The sequence below is a fragment of the Macrotis lagotis genome, chromosome 1, assembly GCF_037893015.1.
Source record: "Macrotis lagotis isolate mMagLag1 chromosome 1, bilby.v1.9.chrom.fasta, whole genome shotgun sequence".
NCBI classification, from domain to species: Eukaryota; Metazoa; Chordata; class Mammalia; order Peramelemorphia; family Peramelidae; genus Macrotis; species Macrotis lagotis.
This window is the reverse complement of record NC_133658.1, coordinates 21,383,816-21,398,323: the sequence shown is the minus strand read 5'-3', so window position 1 is coordinate 21,398,323 and position 14,508 is coordinate 21,383,816. Positions and strand designations below refer to the sequence as shown.

General features: G+C 62.3%; 2 protein-coding genes across 6 annotated transcripts in view; both read right to left on the bottom strand.

Annotated features, from left to right (window-relative positions):
- Positions 1-2,468, bottom strand: part of SFXN5 (sideroflexin 5) — a 202,274-nt gene extending 199,806 nt beyond the window's left edge. For all 5 annotated transcript variants that reach the window (XR_012470449.1, XM_074195629.1, XM_074195647.1 and 2 more), the window contains exon 1: positions 2,376-2,468. Coding sequence is in view for 4 of the 5 variants with exons in the window: in XM_074195629.1 (XP_074051730.1) it covers positions 2,376-2,465 (90 nt within the window). In the remaining variant the exon portion in view is untranslated. The remainder of the gene's footprint in view (positions 1-2,375) is intronic.
- Positions 2,469-3,623: 1,155 nt separating this feature from the next.
- The window catches only part of RAB11FIP5 (RAB11 family interacting protein 5), a 31,797-nt gene continuing 20,912 nt past the window's right edge, over positions 3,624-14,508 (bottom strand). The window contains 2 exon segments of the mRNA XM_074195618.1: positions 3,624-4,863; positions 5,273-5,459. Coding sequence (XP_074051719.1) covers positions 4,654-4,863; positions 5,273-5,459 — 397 coding nt within the window. The 3' untranslated portion in view covers positions 3,624-4,653.

The window sequence follows — 14,508 nt, the reverse complement described above, 5'->3', positions numbered from 1 at the left end:
CAGTTCCTGGAAGGCAGGACTTGTTTTGGTTTGGTTTCCTACTATTTCTCCCCACACTTAGTATGGAGCTACCAGGGCTTGTTGGATTGCAACGAATGGCCTGGTCAGGGGTTCCTTGGACTCAGTCCACTTTGCCTCCACCACCTCCAACTATTTCAACTAATAATGACTAGCATTTGTGTGATGCCTACTGTGTGCCAGCCAGCTTTAAAAACACCGTCTCATTTGACTCTCACAACCACCTTGGGTGGTAGGAGCTATTGTTTTCCCCTTTTTTACAGATGAGGAAACTGGGGCAAACAGAAGTGAAGTGATCAGAGTCTGATTTGAACCGTGACCTTCCTGATTCTAGGCCCGGCACTCTGCCCGCCGTCGTACCCTCTGCACCACCATCACCCAGGGTTTAACTCTAAGACCTCCGACTCAGAAGGGCTGGGTTCAAATCTACAATCTTCCACTAAGCCAAATCATTTTGTCTCTGAGCCCCGCTTGGTGATCTGTGAAACCAGTGGGACTGGTGAGAAACGAGAGGCCCCAAAGACCCCCACCAGCCCCTGATGTGGGATCCTATCACCCAGTGGGGCCTTTTCTTGGGGAGGGGGGAGGCAGGTGGCAGTCCACAGACTTCTCAGAAGCCCAGACCAGCGGGCGATGGGCTGCCCTGACGCGGCCGGCACGAAGGCTTTTTCTCCCCAACCTTGTCATCCCTTCGTCCTGCTCCTGCCGGCCAGGCCGGGCCTTCGGCCCCCTCTGGGCCTCGGTGGGGAGGCAGCCAGCGCTCCGTTCTGAAAGCCCCGAAGGTGGCCGTGGGGGGCTTCCGAGCCCCCCAAAGCATCAGGGCAGCCGTGGGGCTTCCGAGACCCCCAAAGCATCAGGGCAGCCGTGGGGCTCCCGAGCCCCCCCGAAGCACCAGGGCAGCCGTGGGGCTCCCGAGCCCCCCAAAGCATCAGGGCAGCCGTGGGGCTCCCGAGGCCCCCGAAGCACCAGGGCAGCCGTGGGGCTCCCGAGCCCCCCCGAAGCACCAGGGCAGCCGTGGGGCTCCCGAGCCCCCCGAAGCATCAGGGCAGCCGTGGGGCTCCCGAGCCCCTCGAAGCATCAGGGCAGCAGGGGGGCTCCCGAGCCCCCCGAAGCATCAGGGCAGCAGGGGGGCTCCCGATACCCCCGAAGCATCAGGGCAGCCGTGGGGCTCCTGAGCCCCTCGAAGCATCAGGGCAGCAGGGGGGCTCCCTAGCCCCCCGAAGCATCAGGGCAGCAGGGGGGCTCCCTAGCCCCCCGAAGCATCAGGGCAGCAGGGGGGCTCCCGAGCCCCCCGAAGCATCAGGGCAGCAGGGGGGCTCCCGATACCCCCCGAAGCATCAGGGCAGCCGTGGGGCTCCCGAGCCCCCCAAAGCATCAGGGCAGCAGGGGGGCTCCCGAGCCCCCCAAAGCATCAGAGCAGCAGGGGGGCTCCCGAGCCCCCCAAAGCATCAGGGAAGCAGGGGGGCTCCCGAGCCCCCGGGGGCAGCGCGGCGGCTCCCCGCGCCTCGGGCGGCCCGGGAGGGCCCGGGTGGGGGCCGTGCAGCCCCCCGCCGTGGGAGGGCAGCCTGGGGGCGCCCGGGGGCTCTCGTCCTCGGGCCGCCCCTGCCCGTCCGCTGGCTCCTCCCGGGCCCCAAGGGGCAGTGCCCCTGCTTGCACCCCCTGGGGAAGCCCAGGGCCGGTGGGAGGCCCCCGGCCTGGGGATGGGGGCACAGGGCTCAGAGGCCCCTGGGCGTGGCTCTGCCCCTGACCCCCGGGCGCGGACCCCCAGGACGCGAGCAGGCTCAAGGTGACTCGGCAGCCCCTCCCCCGCCTCCCGCTCCCCTTCTCGGCTCCCGGCAGCACGGCCCGGGGGGTCCCGGAGGGCACCGTCCGGGTCAGCGGATCCGGGGGGACCCCGGCGTCGGGCCCGGCCCTCGCTGGACGCCGGAGCTCAAGGACAACCACCTGGAGGCCGAGCGGCCGCCGGCCGCGGGACTCGAACTCGTCACCTTGGGGCCGGGGCTCCGCAGTCCAGGGAGAAGCCCCCGGGCCCCGCCGAGCCTCTCGTCCAATCACCGGCCGCCCCGGCCCCCTCGCGCCCAATCACAGGGCGGCTCGGGAGTCGGGCCGTGGGCGGAGCCGCGCTCCGGAGAGCGACGGGGCCGCCGGCCAACGGGAAGCCGGAGCTCGCGCGGCCGCCTCCCGGCCCGTCCAATGGCCGAGAGGCGGCGGCGGCCGCGGGCCCCGCGGCCGGAGCCGCAGCCGCCGGGGGGCCTCGGGCCGCAGCCCCCGGCTCCGGGGGAGGGGGCCCGGCGCCCCCCGCCCGCCAGCTCCGCGCCGCCCCTCCCCCGCCCGGCGGCCGCCGCGCCGGGGCTCACCTGCTGGAAGCGGGGCTTGCCCAGCTGGAAGGGCGGGCAGCCCGCCGAGGCGGCCTCCGCCGCTGCCGCCGCCGCCGCAGTCTCCGCCATGGCCCCCGCCGCCCGCAGTCCCCGGCCCTTTTAAAATGTCCCTCCTCGGCCCCCGCCGCGGCCGGGCCTCCCCATTGGCTGCGGCCTCCCGCAGCGTCGGGCCGGCGCGGGGGCTTGTGGGGGATGTAGTCTTCCCCCGCGCCCCTTCCCGGCCGCGCCCCCAGCTCCGCGGCACCCGGCGGCCATCCCGGTGGGGGGCCCAGGCCGGCGACCCCCGCCCCACCCCGCCCCGCCGGCGTGGCCCCCAGCCATGGGGTTCCCTCCCCCCGGGCCCCCCCAGGAACGGGACCGAGCCGCCCGCGGTAGAGGAATCCAACCTTTATTCTCTGTAAAGTGCTTCAATCGCGGAGGACAAGCGCTCCCGACACGCGGACAGGCCCCCGCGCCCCGGGGCCCTCGGGCAGCCCCCCAAAGCAGCCGCACGCCCCGAGGTGCGGGGGGCGCGGGGCACGGCCCGGTAACGCAGGCGGCTGCGGGTGGCAGGGGGCACGGGCAGTGGGGCGCCCCGTGCCCGCCGGGGGGCCGTGCCTGGGGCCGAGCCGGCTCAGTCCTGCCCCCGCTGCCCCGGCCCAGACCCCCTCCCGGTGGGCGAGGTGAGCCGGGGTGCCCGGAGCCCCGCGCCTGGTCCGGACCCGCCCGGGCCCACCGGGCCGCCCAGGTCGGGCATCTCAACGGGGGAGCAAACGAGGAAGCTTTGACACGGGAAAGCCCAAACTGAGCCAAGAAGCCCAGGACCGGGAAGCCGGGGTGCAGGGGGGGTGTTGGGGGCCCCCGCAGGTCATTCTGCAGAAGAAATGGCACGACTCAAACACCCCCCAACGAAAGGAGCCACAGACCCCAACGGCCTGAGCAGGGTCACATACTCACACACACAGAGCAGGGCCACATACACACACATACATACAACAGCAGGGTCATACACACACACTCACTCTCATACCCAGGCGCGCACACACACACACACACACAGTGGGGTCACATACACCAGCAAGGTCATACACACACAGAGCAGGGTCACATACACACATACACACACACAACAGCAGGGTCATACACACACACACACACACACTCACTCTCACACCCAGGCACATACATTCTCATTCTCTCTCTCTCTCTCTCTCTCTCTCTCTCTCTTTTACACACACACACACACACACACACACACACACACACACACACAGAGCAGGGACACACAACAGCAGAGTCATACATACACATAACAGCAGGGTCACATACACACACGTGCACACACACAACAGCAGGGTCATACGCACACACAGAGCAGGGTCACATGCACACACACACATACACAACAGCAGGGTTACATACAACAGCAGGGTCATACACACACACTCACTCACATACCCAGGCACATACATTCTCTCTCTCTCACACACACACACACACACACACACACACACACACACACACAGCAGGGACACATACAACAGCAGAGTCATACATACACATAACAGCAGGGTCACATACACACATGCACACACACAACAGCAAGGTCACATACAACAGCAGGGTCATACACACACACACATTCACTCTCACACCCAGGCACATACATTCTCTCTCTCTCTCTCTCTCTCTCTCTCTCTCTCTCTCTCACACACACACACACACACACACACACACACACACACACACCCCAAACATAGAAACACAGAACCCCCCCCCCCCAGAGTGGGGACAGGGAAGCACAGCCACGGGGTGACAGAGCAGCTGGCTGGCAGGCGGGCCCCCCCTTGAGCAGCTGGTTTCCTAGGAGTTAACACTGGCAGTAACAGAGGGCAGGGGAAAGGGGGGGGGGATCACCAGCTCTCGGGTAGCAGTGCCCCCTTCTCCACCCTGGGCTGTCCTTGGAAGATGCTCTAGCCCGAGCACCCACAGACCCAAAGATGAAGGGGTCCTGGTCCATCCTTGGCAGCAGGGGGAGCTCCAAAAAGAGCAGAAAAAGGGTCCCAACAGAGGTCCCAGCTCCTCCCCACCAGGAAGGGCCTGGACCCCCCCCCCACAATTCTACCATAAACTCTTGCTGAGAAGTCTGCCTGCCTGTGGGGGCATGTGTGTTTGTGTGTGTTTGTGTGTTTGTGTGTGTGTGTGTGTATGTGTGTGTTTGTGTATGTTCCTCTGTATGTGTGTCAGCGAGGCCTCGGGGAAGAAAGGGGGGAGGGTGCTACTTGGGGGCATGGGGGCCCGGCGGGATCTGCAGCAGCGTCGGGGAGGTCTCCATGATGCGCACCAGCAGCTGGTCGATGTAGCTCTCCAGCTCATGCACGTGCTCGTCGCGGCGGCTCAGTTCCCGCTCCCGCTGCAGGAGCAGGGCGATGAGCTCATCGTGGGTCAGGTGGTAGTATTTGGCCGACTGGTCCGGCTGCAAGGGGTCCTGATGGTCAGCAGAGCCAAGGGCTGAGTGATGTGCCAGACCCTACCCCTGCCCCCTCCTACCCGCACCAAGTGGATGGAGATGATGAGGCGGTCCCCTTGCGTCTGCTCGACGCTTAAGAGAAAGCCGAGGGGGCAGCCGGGAGGCCGCCGCAGCCACATCCCCGGGTGGGCCAACACGTCTGCTGTTAGACACAAGGGTCTCCAGGGGGACCCAGAACCTGCCAGAGCAACTGCTTGCAGACCACTTCACAGGGCCAGAGGCTCTGAAAACCCAGCCCGGTGGGACCAAAGAGGTAGACCCTTTGGGGAGGGCCAAGCCCCAGGGTTAACACCAGAGACACCATCCCAGGCCCTGGGGCTCCCCGCTGGGAGGAGACTGCTGGGCTCAAGGTCCTGGGGCCACTCACCTTTGGCTTCCCCTTGGACTCCACTGGCTGGTCCACCTGGGGGGCCATGGACTGCAGGTTGCCGGAGGTGACCGTCTTGAGTTTCTCTAGCCCACTGGTCAGGGCTGAGCTCAGGCTGGAGCGAGGGGGCTTCCTGTCCACAGCCCCCTCTTGGGGGGCAGAGCTGAGTGGCTTGACAGGGTGGGGGCTAAGGAGACAGGGGGAGAGCCATCAGATGATAGTCATGGTGGGATGAAGGTCAGAGGCTGAGGCCCTCCCCACCTAGCCCCATGCCACCTTCTAGGGCCCAACCTTCCTCTTCGGGCCAGCCAGGCTCCGCCCCCCCCCCCCCCAGCCTTCTCATCTCCAGACTAGATACACCCAGAGTTCCCTTCGTCACCCTGGGGCCCACTCAGCATACTCTCCTGCATTCCCCTTCCTCAAACTTGGTCTTCTGCAGGGAAATCACAAGACAGGAGGTGGCCTTCTTGGGGCAGGGCCCACAGGGGCATTAAATTCTTAAATTCCACAATATTTCCTCAAAGCCCCAACTGAGACAGAAGCCCTGGACCAACTCTGACCAGCACCTCTGGTGGCAGCGTGGTCACAGGCCGAGCCGGGGGTGAAGCTCTTCACTTTTTTCCATGCAGACATTACATGACTTCATTTTTAATCATGTTAAATCGTTTTTAAAAATAGAAATTCTTCTAAGCAAAAATGCCAAAGTTGGAGTTTTCAAAGAGCACCCTTCAGAGGGTTTGCCCAGGCTGGTGGTCTGGGGAACTTCAAGCCTCAGTGGGGTACAACCAGCTACATGGAGGTCCGAGGGAAAACGGGTTCAAGGTGGAAAGCAAACCATTGTTCCAAAATGAACTCATCCTCAGGAAAAAAGCAGGGAGGGACCCAAGGGCCAGAAGACCCTATCACAATAAACTCAAAAGAACAATGAAAACACCAGTTTTTAAAGGAGTCACCAACTATCATGAAGAAAAGCCACTGGCCCTGCTGGCCCAGCCTGGGGAGCCTCACGCTTTCATTCAAGGCTCCAAACCAAGCAAGGGACAAAAGGAATGTAAAATACATTTACCCCACTTCTCCCCAAAAACATCATTTTGGGTTTGTTGTCTTTTGCTCCCATGGGCCATGAGGTAGATGATGAAGCATCCGGGGATGGAGATCACCCTCTGGGGAGCTCACTGCCAATCACAGCTTTCAACAAGGGATGGCAGCAAAGAGAAATCAGGCAGAATCCAAACCCCAATCTGAAGGATGTTCAAGTTCCAAGTTTCACTTGAAAATTGCTCTCTTGAGCTATTTCCCTTGGGATAAGCACTGCCAGGCTCTCTTCCCCTTCTCTGGCTCGTGCCCTCTTCACCCGCATTCTGAACGGTCATTCTGCTAGCCTCCAGCCTCTCAGCCATCCTCCGTCCGGCCACAGGTCCGATCACGTCTGATCTAAGATGGTCCGGCGGCTCCCTGGCCCTCCAGCATCACATGCAGAGTGCTGGCGAGCATCCAAAACCCTCTCCCTGGGCTCTCACCCCACTCCCTGACTCCTGACTGAGCATCATCAGCGACTGCCCCTCCTTTCTGAGTCCCGGCAAAATCCCCAGGAAGCCTTTCCGCAGGCCTTCCCTCTGGTGAGCATCCCACGTCCATCCCGGACGGGGCCTGTCCTAACCGGTCTGCACATTACCCTAAGAGGGCTTGGGGGACTCATGCCTTTCTCTGGGTTCTGAGTACCCTAAGTCCTTTTTCAGTTGTGTCTGACTCTGTGGCCCCATCTGGGGGCTCTCTTGGCACAGACCCTGCAGTGGTGTGCGCTTTCCTTCTCCAGCTCATTTTACAGATGAAAAAACTGAGGCACCCAGGGTGAAGTGACTTGTCCAAGGTCACCTAGCTAGTGAGTCTTCCCAAGTACAAGCCAGGTGCTCAATCCACTGTGGCAAAAGTAGCAGGTAAATTCATAGTTCTAGTTGCTGAACAAATCACTTAAGAGACAGAAAGCCCTGGGTTCAAGTCCCCATCTGACCCCACTGCCCAAGAGACTCTAGGCAGACCTTCAATGCTCCCCAAATCAAGGATACGCAGTCAACACAGGCTGCGGGGGAATGCCGCTGTATCTGACCAGTCTCATCAAAAAAGAGGGAATGAATGAAGCATGGTCGGAGGGAAACCCGAAAAGCCACCCCCATCCAAGAGATGAGGCCGCCCACAGCCACAGAGAGGATGAGCAACCAGGGAAGCAGATGCCACCCCCAACCAGGGTCAGGGAAGGAATGTGGTGGGAAGGAGCCCTGGACTGGAAATCCGGACCCAGGGAGGCTTTGGGGCAGGCTCCTCCGGCCCACCTGACGAGATCAGAGCATCGCAGCTCCAAGGCCACCCAGCACAATTCCCCGTGTTTTACAGATAGGGAAAATGAGGCCGTGGGGAGGCACCGGGCCTAGAGATAGATGACTTCTCTTCTGGCGTTCTTTCTAGCAGGGTGACCCTGGCAATTAACCTTAGTTTCCTCAACTGAAAAAATGGGCTAGGAAGGAAATGGCCTCCACTCCACTATCTGCCAAGAAGACCCCAAGAGTCAGACACAACTGAAACAAGGAGAGAGAGGCAGAGCAGCCTCTAGAGAGAGCTAGCCTTGGGCCAGCCAGAGCGGGCACAGAGGTGTCCCCTCACCCAGGAGGGCCGGCAGCATGGCAGGTCCTGCCAGAGCGGGGAACGCTGCCAACACTGTCTCCCTACGTTTTAGGCTTTTCTTTTTAAGTGGTGACCCCGGCTCTAAAAGTTGGCTCTGAGAATCCCGAGGAGACGTGAGGCATGAGGGACGCATGAGGACACCTTAAAACCACAAGGAGCAGCCATCTCAACCCAGGCTTTCCTGCTGTTTCTGTGGCCTACAGCAGGGTCTGGAGAGGTGGATTCAGGATGGGTCGGTGACCGGGCCTCTCAGCTTGGCTGGAAATCACCCCCTAATCCTCCAGGGGTTCTGGGCTTAGTCCTGGGCTGTAGAGGATTTTTATCAATGACCAGAAAGACCTCCGGATAGCAAGCCGCTTTACTTTGCAGGTGATGTCAAGACTAAATCTGTCCTCATGCCACCAGGAAGGAGGATCCAGATCCAAAAACTCCCACCACTCACGGGCCACCGCCCAGGGCTGAAGCTAACAGAGACAAAAGTCCGTCTGACAGCAAACAGCTGGTCTGAAAAGGTCCGGTCTGGAGGCTAAACATCCAATCCCAGGCGGCTGAAAAGCCAGGCCTCGCCCCAAGTTGGAGGCCGGCCCCCCTCCTTTAGAAAGGACCCTGATGAGCTGCTGAGCCCACAGGGGAAGCACCTGAGGATCGGGCGACCTGGACAAGGAAAGGGCTTGGTGGGGAGCTTCCTCCAGAGTGGCATCAGGCCCCCAAGGCCCAAGCTAGAAGCCATGGAGAACTTTAGGCTCCATGCCAGGGTGTGATGCCCACACCAATCTGGGAAAGTGGGTGTGGGGCTTCTGATCTCCACTTCCCCGCTGCCAGGGCACCTCTGTTGGGAACATGCCAAGACCCGGGTGCCATCCGGACACCCCAAGCTCCTTTTCAAGGTCCCCTTTTCTTCCTCAGTGAAATGAGGGCGCTGGCGGGGTTGCCTCAATTCTATGACTAGGGCAGAGCTAGCAAATTAAAAGCCAGTCAATTCAAGTGGGAGGAGGTGGTATTCCTTGGGGTCTGCAGCTGCAGGGGCCCTCCTCACTTTCATTCTGAGAGGCACCTTCTCAGGTGGAGGTGCACCCCCTTGGCTGCCTCCTCTGGTGGGCAAGTTCCTCTGGGGAACCTCTCCATTTGAGGCTGGGCCCAGCGGGCCACCAGGCTGCCCTCTGTCTGGGCTCAGGGGTGACCCCTGAGCTCTGCCCTCAGGAAGCCCCTCCAGGGCAGCCCTCTGCTTGCTGACCCTGGAAACCAGGCTCAGGAGCCCGAACAAAGGGCTCGAGGGAGCACAGCCAGCCGAGGACCCTCTCTGGCTCCTCTGGGCTAAGTCCAGCACCAGGATGGTCGTGTTAGGGGGGTGGGAGGGGGAGCCTGGACTCTGGTCCAGCCCCGGCCCCACACTACTGCCCTGGCTGCTCTCACACCTCAGCTAAGGGGCAGGAAGCTGCTGCTCCAGGGTCTCCTCACTGGCCTGAAGGCAGGGAAGGCCCCAGGCTCCACTTTCCTCAGTTCAGGGTTGAGACACAATAATTGCTGGCTGGGGGGGTAGAAGGTAGGCTGAGGATTCTCCCTGCCATCCTGCAGGGCTGAGACCCAAACAGAAGGAGCCGCCAATGACCCAAAGGGGATATAAGGAGCCAAAGTCTCTATACAAGGCAGCAGGGTCTTCTGGGAGTGAGGACCCCCTGAGACTCTTTTAGGTTCTGGTCTTCAAGTCCCCGGTGTGTGGGTACGCCCCTTGGACAGATGTCAGGTAAGGCCCGGGCCCTCCTGCCTGTCCAGCCTGCCTCCACCCTTTGTCCTATGCTTCCTCCATTATGGTCAGCCAGACCACTGAAAGGAAGATGCCGAGACCTGGCTCAGCTGGCCCAAGAGCCATGCCAGGTCACAAAGAGGAGACAACCTGCTGGCCCCTCCACCCAACATGCTGACCGTGTTCCTACACCCTCCACCCAGGTGTCAGTGAAGTGGGCAGATGAGCGGCCACCTTCCTTCCCACGGGGGCCCTTCTATTTCGGACCCCTCCCTACTTTGAGGTAGAGAATCAGGACCCTGGAGGTTGGAAAAGGGGTTTTCAGAAGGGGTCCCCTCTCTAAGCCCACCAGCCCTGCCCTGGCATCCAGGGCTCCTGAGCCAGGCCCCTGGCCCTCCACCTACCACCCCCCAACCTTTCCCTTCCCCCAGAAGAACATGAGCTCCCTGAAGGCAGGGGCTGCCTGGCCCCAGATGAGCTCAGGAAGTTTTGTCGTCCATCATCAGTACAGGTGAGGCCCCTCAGCCAGGGCGAGGGGGAGAAAGGCAGACAAAGATGCAGTTAGGACTCCAAGGAAGGAAAGGGGCAGGGTGGACCAGCACCGCCATCTGTCGGGCTTCTGTGGCATTGTTCCCTAAGATGGTGACCACCCTGACCGCCAGGAGCCCCCTCTCTGGACACCCCCGCTGGAGAGTCATACAAAAGAGAGTGGTCCCTCTCTGCTAGAGGCCACCCGCTTCCTCCCCCGAGGCTTGGCCTCGACTGCCAGTCCCCCCCCCATGCCACCCACCTGCCTGCCTTCTTCTAAGACTGTCCTGGGCTAGGCCCTGCCTGCCCCCAGGCTTCCTACTCCACACACACAAATGATCCAGGGCCCAGAGAATATGGGGAACCTGGCTAGGAGGAACCCCAAGTTCTGAGCAGCGGCCCCATCCCCCTTCCCCCAAGAGGGGCGGCCCTCACCTGACGCCAGGCTGGCTCGAAGGCTCCTCAGCTGGTCGTGTCTCCAAGGGCAGAAGCGCAAGCAGGGTAGAAGGGGTCTCGATGCCCCACTGTGGGCTCGAGGAGCCCTCGATGGGCGAGGGGAACTCGAAGGGGCCTCGGGCCGCGGGGAAGTCCACCAGGGCCGGGGTGGAGAAGGATAAGGGCCGGCTTCCATGCAGAGAGAGGGAGTCTTGGCCAGGCTTCCTGCTCACATTAGTGGCTGGGCATGGAGAAGGGGGAGGGGGAGGGAGGGGAGGAGCAGGGGGGGAACCCTGGGGGACCACGAGTTCTAGACTGGGAGACTCCGGAGAAGCTTCATCCCTGGCGGAAGGCAAGGCCGGCGGGATGATCGGGGAGACCGGGCTCCCATGAGGTAGGGAAGGGCTGGAGGGCCTGGCGTCTTCGTCGTCAGAAGCCCAGAAGGGGTCTTTCTCCAAACAAGTGGTGGCTAGAGGAGGAGGAGGAGGAGGAGGAGGTGGACCTGGCTCCTCTCCAAGGGTCCCTCCGGTGCCGAGGATTGAAGACCCCACCTCTTCAACTGCCCAAAAATGCTGGCTCTGGCCGGTTGTGCGCTCCGAGGGGAGTGCTGGGAAGACCTCCGGGACAGCTGAGGGAGGGCTGGGTTCAGGGAGCAGGGGTGCCCTCGGCCAAGGATGCTGATCTGGCCGGACGGTGGGGGGGCCGCACTGGAGCTCTCCAAGATCTAAGCCGGCCCAGCCCGCCTCAGCATGGTGGCGAGGAGTCGGGAGGCTGGGCAGGGGGTCTTCCTCAGGCAGCTCTGGCCCTGCGCTGCTCGGCTGCCCTGGCTTCACTTCTTTCTCTTCACTCAGGGAATTCAAAGGTGTGAAAAGACGTGGGGGCTTCGGTGGGGGGGGCGCGGGCCTCAGCTCCTCCGGGGACTCCTGCTGGATCTCAGGTTCTGGTGCAGGAGACTCCTCCCCCTTTTCAGAGAGTGGCAAGAATATTCCTCTGCCCATGTCCCCCAGAGAGTCCAGATGTGGCTCTGGAAATCGTGGCTCCAAGCTTTGTGGCTCCAGAGAGCGTGACTCTGGGGAGCACGGCTCCGGGGATGGTGACTCCAGAGAGTGTGGCTCTGGGGATGGTGGCTCCGGAGTTTGTGACCCTGGGGAGCGTGACTCCGGGGATGGTGACTCCAGAGAGTATGGCTCTGGAGAGCGTGGCTCTGGGGATCGTGGCTCCAGAGATCGTGGCTCCAGAAGGGTGGCCGGTTTATCTAGGAACACCCAGAGGTTGTCTTCTTGCTCCCAGCTTCTCTTGGGGATGGGAGGGGGGCTCTTGGACACGGGAGGGACGCTCACCAGCTCCAATGACCAGATATCATTTACATTCAACTCTTGGAAAAACTGGCTTTCCCTGGCCCCGGGCTCTTCTTCCGGCTCCTTGGCTGCTCTGGGGCCAGGAGACCTCTCCTGCTCACTGCTCACTTTTCTGAGGGGACTGGGATGAGCAGCCTCAGTGGTCACCGGGGTTCGGTTGGCCTCCTGACCCTGGGAGAGGGTCCCTCCCACTCCTGGGTCCCAACTCAGCGAGTGCCACGTGGCCAACAAAGAAGGGCCGGGTCCTTGGAACACGGGGGACTCCCAGCCAGCAGAAGCCACACTCTGGCCCGTGGGATTCGGGTCTCCGGGAGCCTCCGGCGCCGATGCCGAGCCACCTCGTCCTCTCCCAGGATCTTCCCGAGACTCTGCCGTCTCCATGCCATCATTGCCGGTCTGGAGCGCTCCAAAGACCCCCATCTCTGCAGCCAGGGCCGACAGTCTGTGCCCGGCGTCTGGGGACAGCCTGCTGGCAGCAAAGGCGTTGAAGGTGTCGTCCCACTCTGGCGGGGAGGGCGCAGTGGGGGCCGCTACCAGCGAGCCACTGGGGAGAGAGCGAGCAGGTGAAGCATACTTTAAGGCTTTGTCCGCCACGAGCTCCTCAAAGAAGGGGTTGCTCTGCAGGGAGGGGAGGAACGGGTTGGTACATCTGGGGGAGGGGGCAGGGGGGGAGGCCAAGGCGGTGGTGGCAGCAGCAGCAGCGGGTGCAAGGAGGTTAATGCTTAGCATGCGAGCAGCGGCAGCGGCGGGAACAGGACCAGAGGGGGAGCAGGGGAGGCTGCCCGGAGGAGGCGGCGCAGGCGCATCTGGGCCAGGTTCTACCTGAGGAGACACGTCCAGGCTGCGGAAGGAGACAAAACCACGGCCTCCTGGTTAATGTCTGGTCCTCCTGCAGACCGCCACGCTTGGACTCAGACGCACACACACACACCACAAACACACCACACATCTAGGTCCACCACTGGGGAGGAGGGGCGGCCAGGGCCAAGCGGAGGAACGGCCCGCAAGGCGGCAGAGCCGTGGCTCTGTGGTTCAGGCATGGGGTCTCTGCTCTCCTTAAAAAGGGGCGCCAAGGCCGAGGGCCCAGGGACAGGGCCCCTCCAATGCCGGGGAAAGTTTAAGCGGCTGCGGTCCTGGTCCCCGACAGGGTGGGCCAGGAAGAATTGAGGGGATGAGGGAGGTGGCCCCACAAGGCTGAGGAGAGCTCTGATGGCAAGTCCAGAGCGGGAATGGCCCCGAGGGTCACCAGGGCCATGATCCCCACCCAGGGCCTTCTCGAGAGCCCTCTTCCCAGACATCCCAGAAAAGCCCTCCCACCATGAGGAGCCCTCTCTCGCCAGAATCTTCAATGGCTAAGGCGGGTAGTGCCCAGCCCAGGCGCCCAACAGATGACAACACAACTGGGAAGTGGTCCTTTGTGGTTCTCTCTGTCCACAGGCCGACCTTCGGTCTGTGGCTGCTGCCCCCCATCTCCCACCACAGAGCCGGGTGGCCCCCCACCCCGTTCCAGGAGAGCTCAGCACTTTTTACCCAGAACCCAGAGGCTCTGAAGGCACTTGAGCAGCAGCTGGGGGAAGCGTGGAGGCCACTCTGGTCTGCCCCAGGGCAGCTCCCAAACCCGGAGACATCACAGTCCTGACTCTCTCCTAGCCCTAAGTCCCCCTAACCCCAAGGGACAATGCGCCCCGGGTGCCACAGCAAGGTTCGCCACACTGCTGCGGCTGTGCGCTGTCGTGACCAGGGGTCGACGGCCTCCCCCGATGCCCCACGCCCTCACTGTACAGAGGAGGAACCTAAGGCCCAAGTTGAACCAAAGGTAAAGGGAGTTTCCCCCAGCTGGGCCAGCTGCCTCAGCCCAGGGTTAGCCCAGCTCCAGGCTGGCCACCTCAGTGAGGGTCCATCCGCCGCGTGTGTCTGAGGACTGTGTTGCTAACCCCAGGTCCCTGATGCTTGGGGAGCCTGACCCGGCCCACTCCCCTCAATGGCCAGGTGGGAGGGCAGGAGGTCCACCCGACAGGTGTCTATAGTCCCGGCTCTGCTGGGCCTCGGCCTGAGACCTCTGGGGTCCCTCTACGGCAGATTAGGGAAGGCAGGAAGAGGTTGGGGAGGAGGACAGAGGGCCCCTTCTCAATGCCCACCCATGCCCATGTCAGAAATGATCTGGGAACCTTCCCGGGACACCAGGATGGGCCAGGTGCGAGGGTCCTAGGGGAAGCTTCCTCAGTGTGGGTGGGGCTGGGCCGAGAAGCTGGGGAGAGGGCAAGGTGCTTGCTTGGGGGGACGTCCAGGGGCTCCCCAGCAACAAAATCCAGCCCCCCTTTCTCAGATTCTCTCCCACCCAAGCACAAAGTACAGACTCTATTGGGGGACAGGGAGGGAAAAGAGAGGGCCAGGCTATCAGACTGGGGTTAGAAACCAGCTAGCCCTGTCCCCACCTGCCTGGAACAAAGCCCCAGCACCCCAGATTCTGAAAGATTCCAGCCCACCCCCCA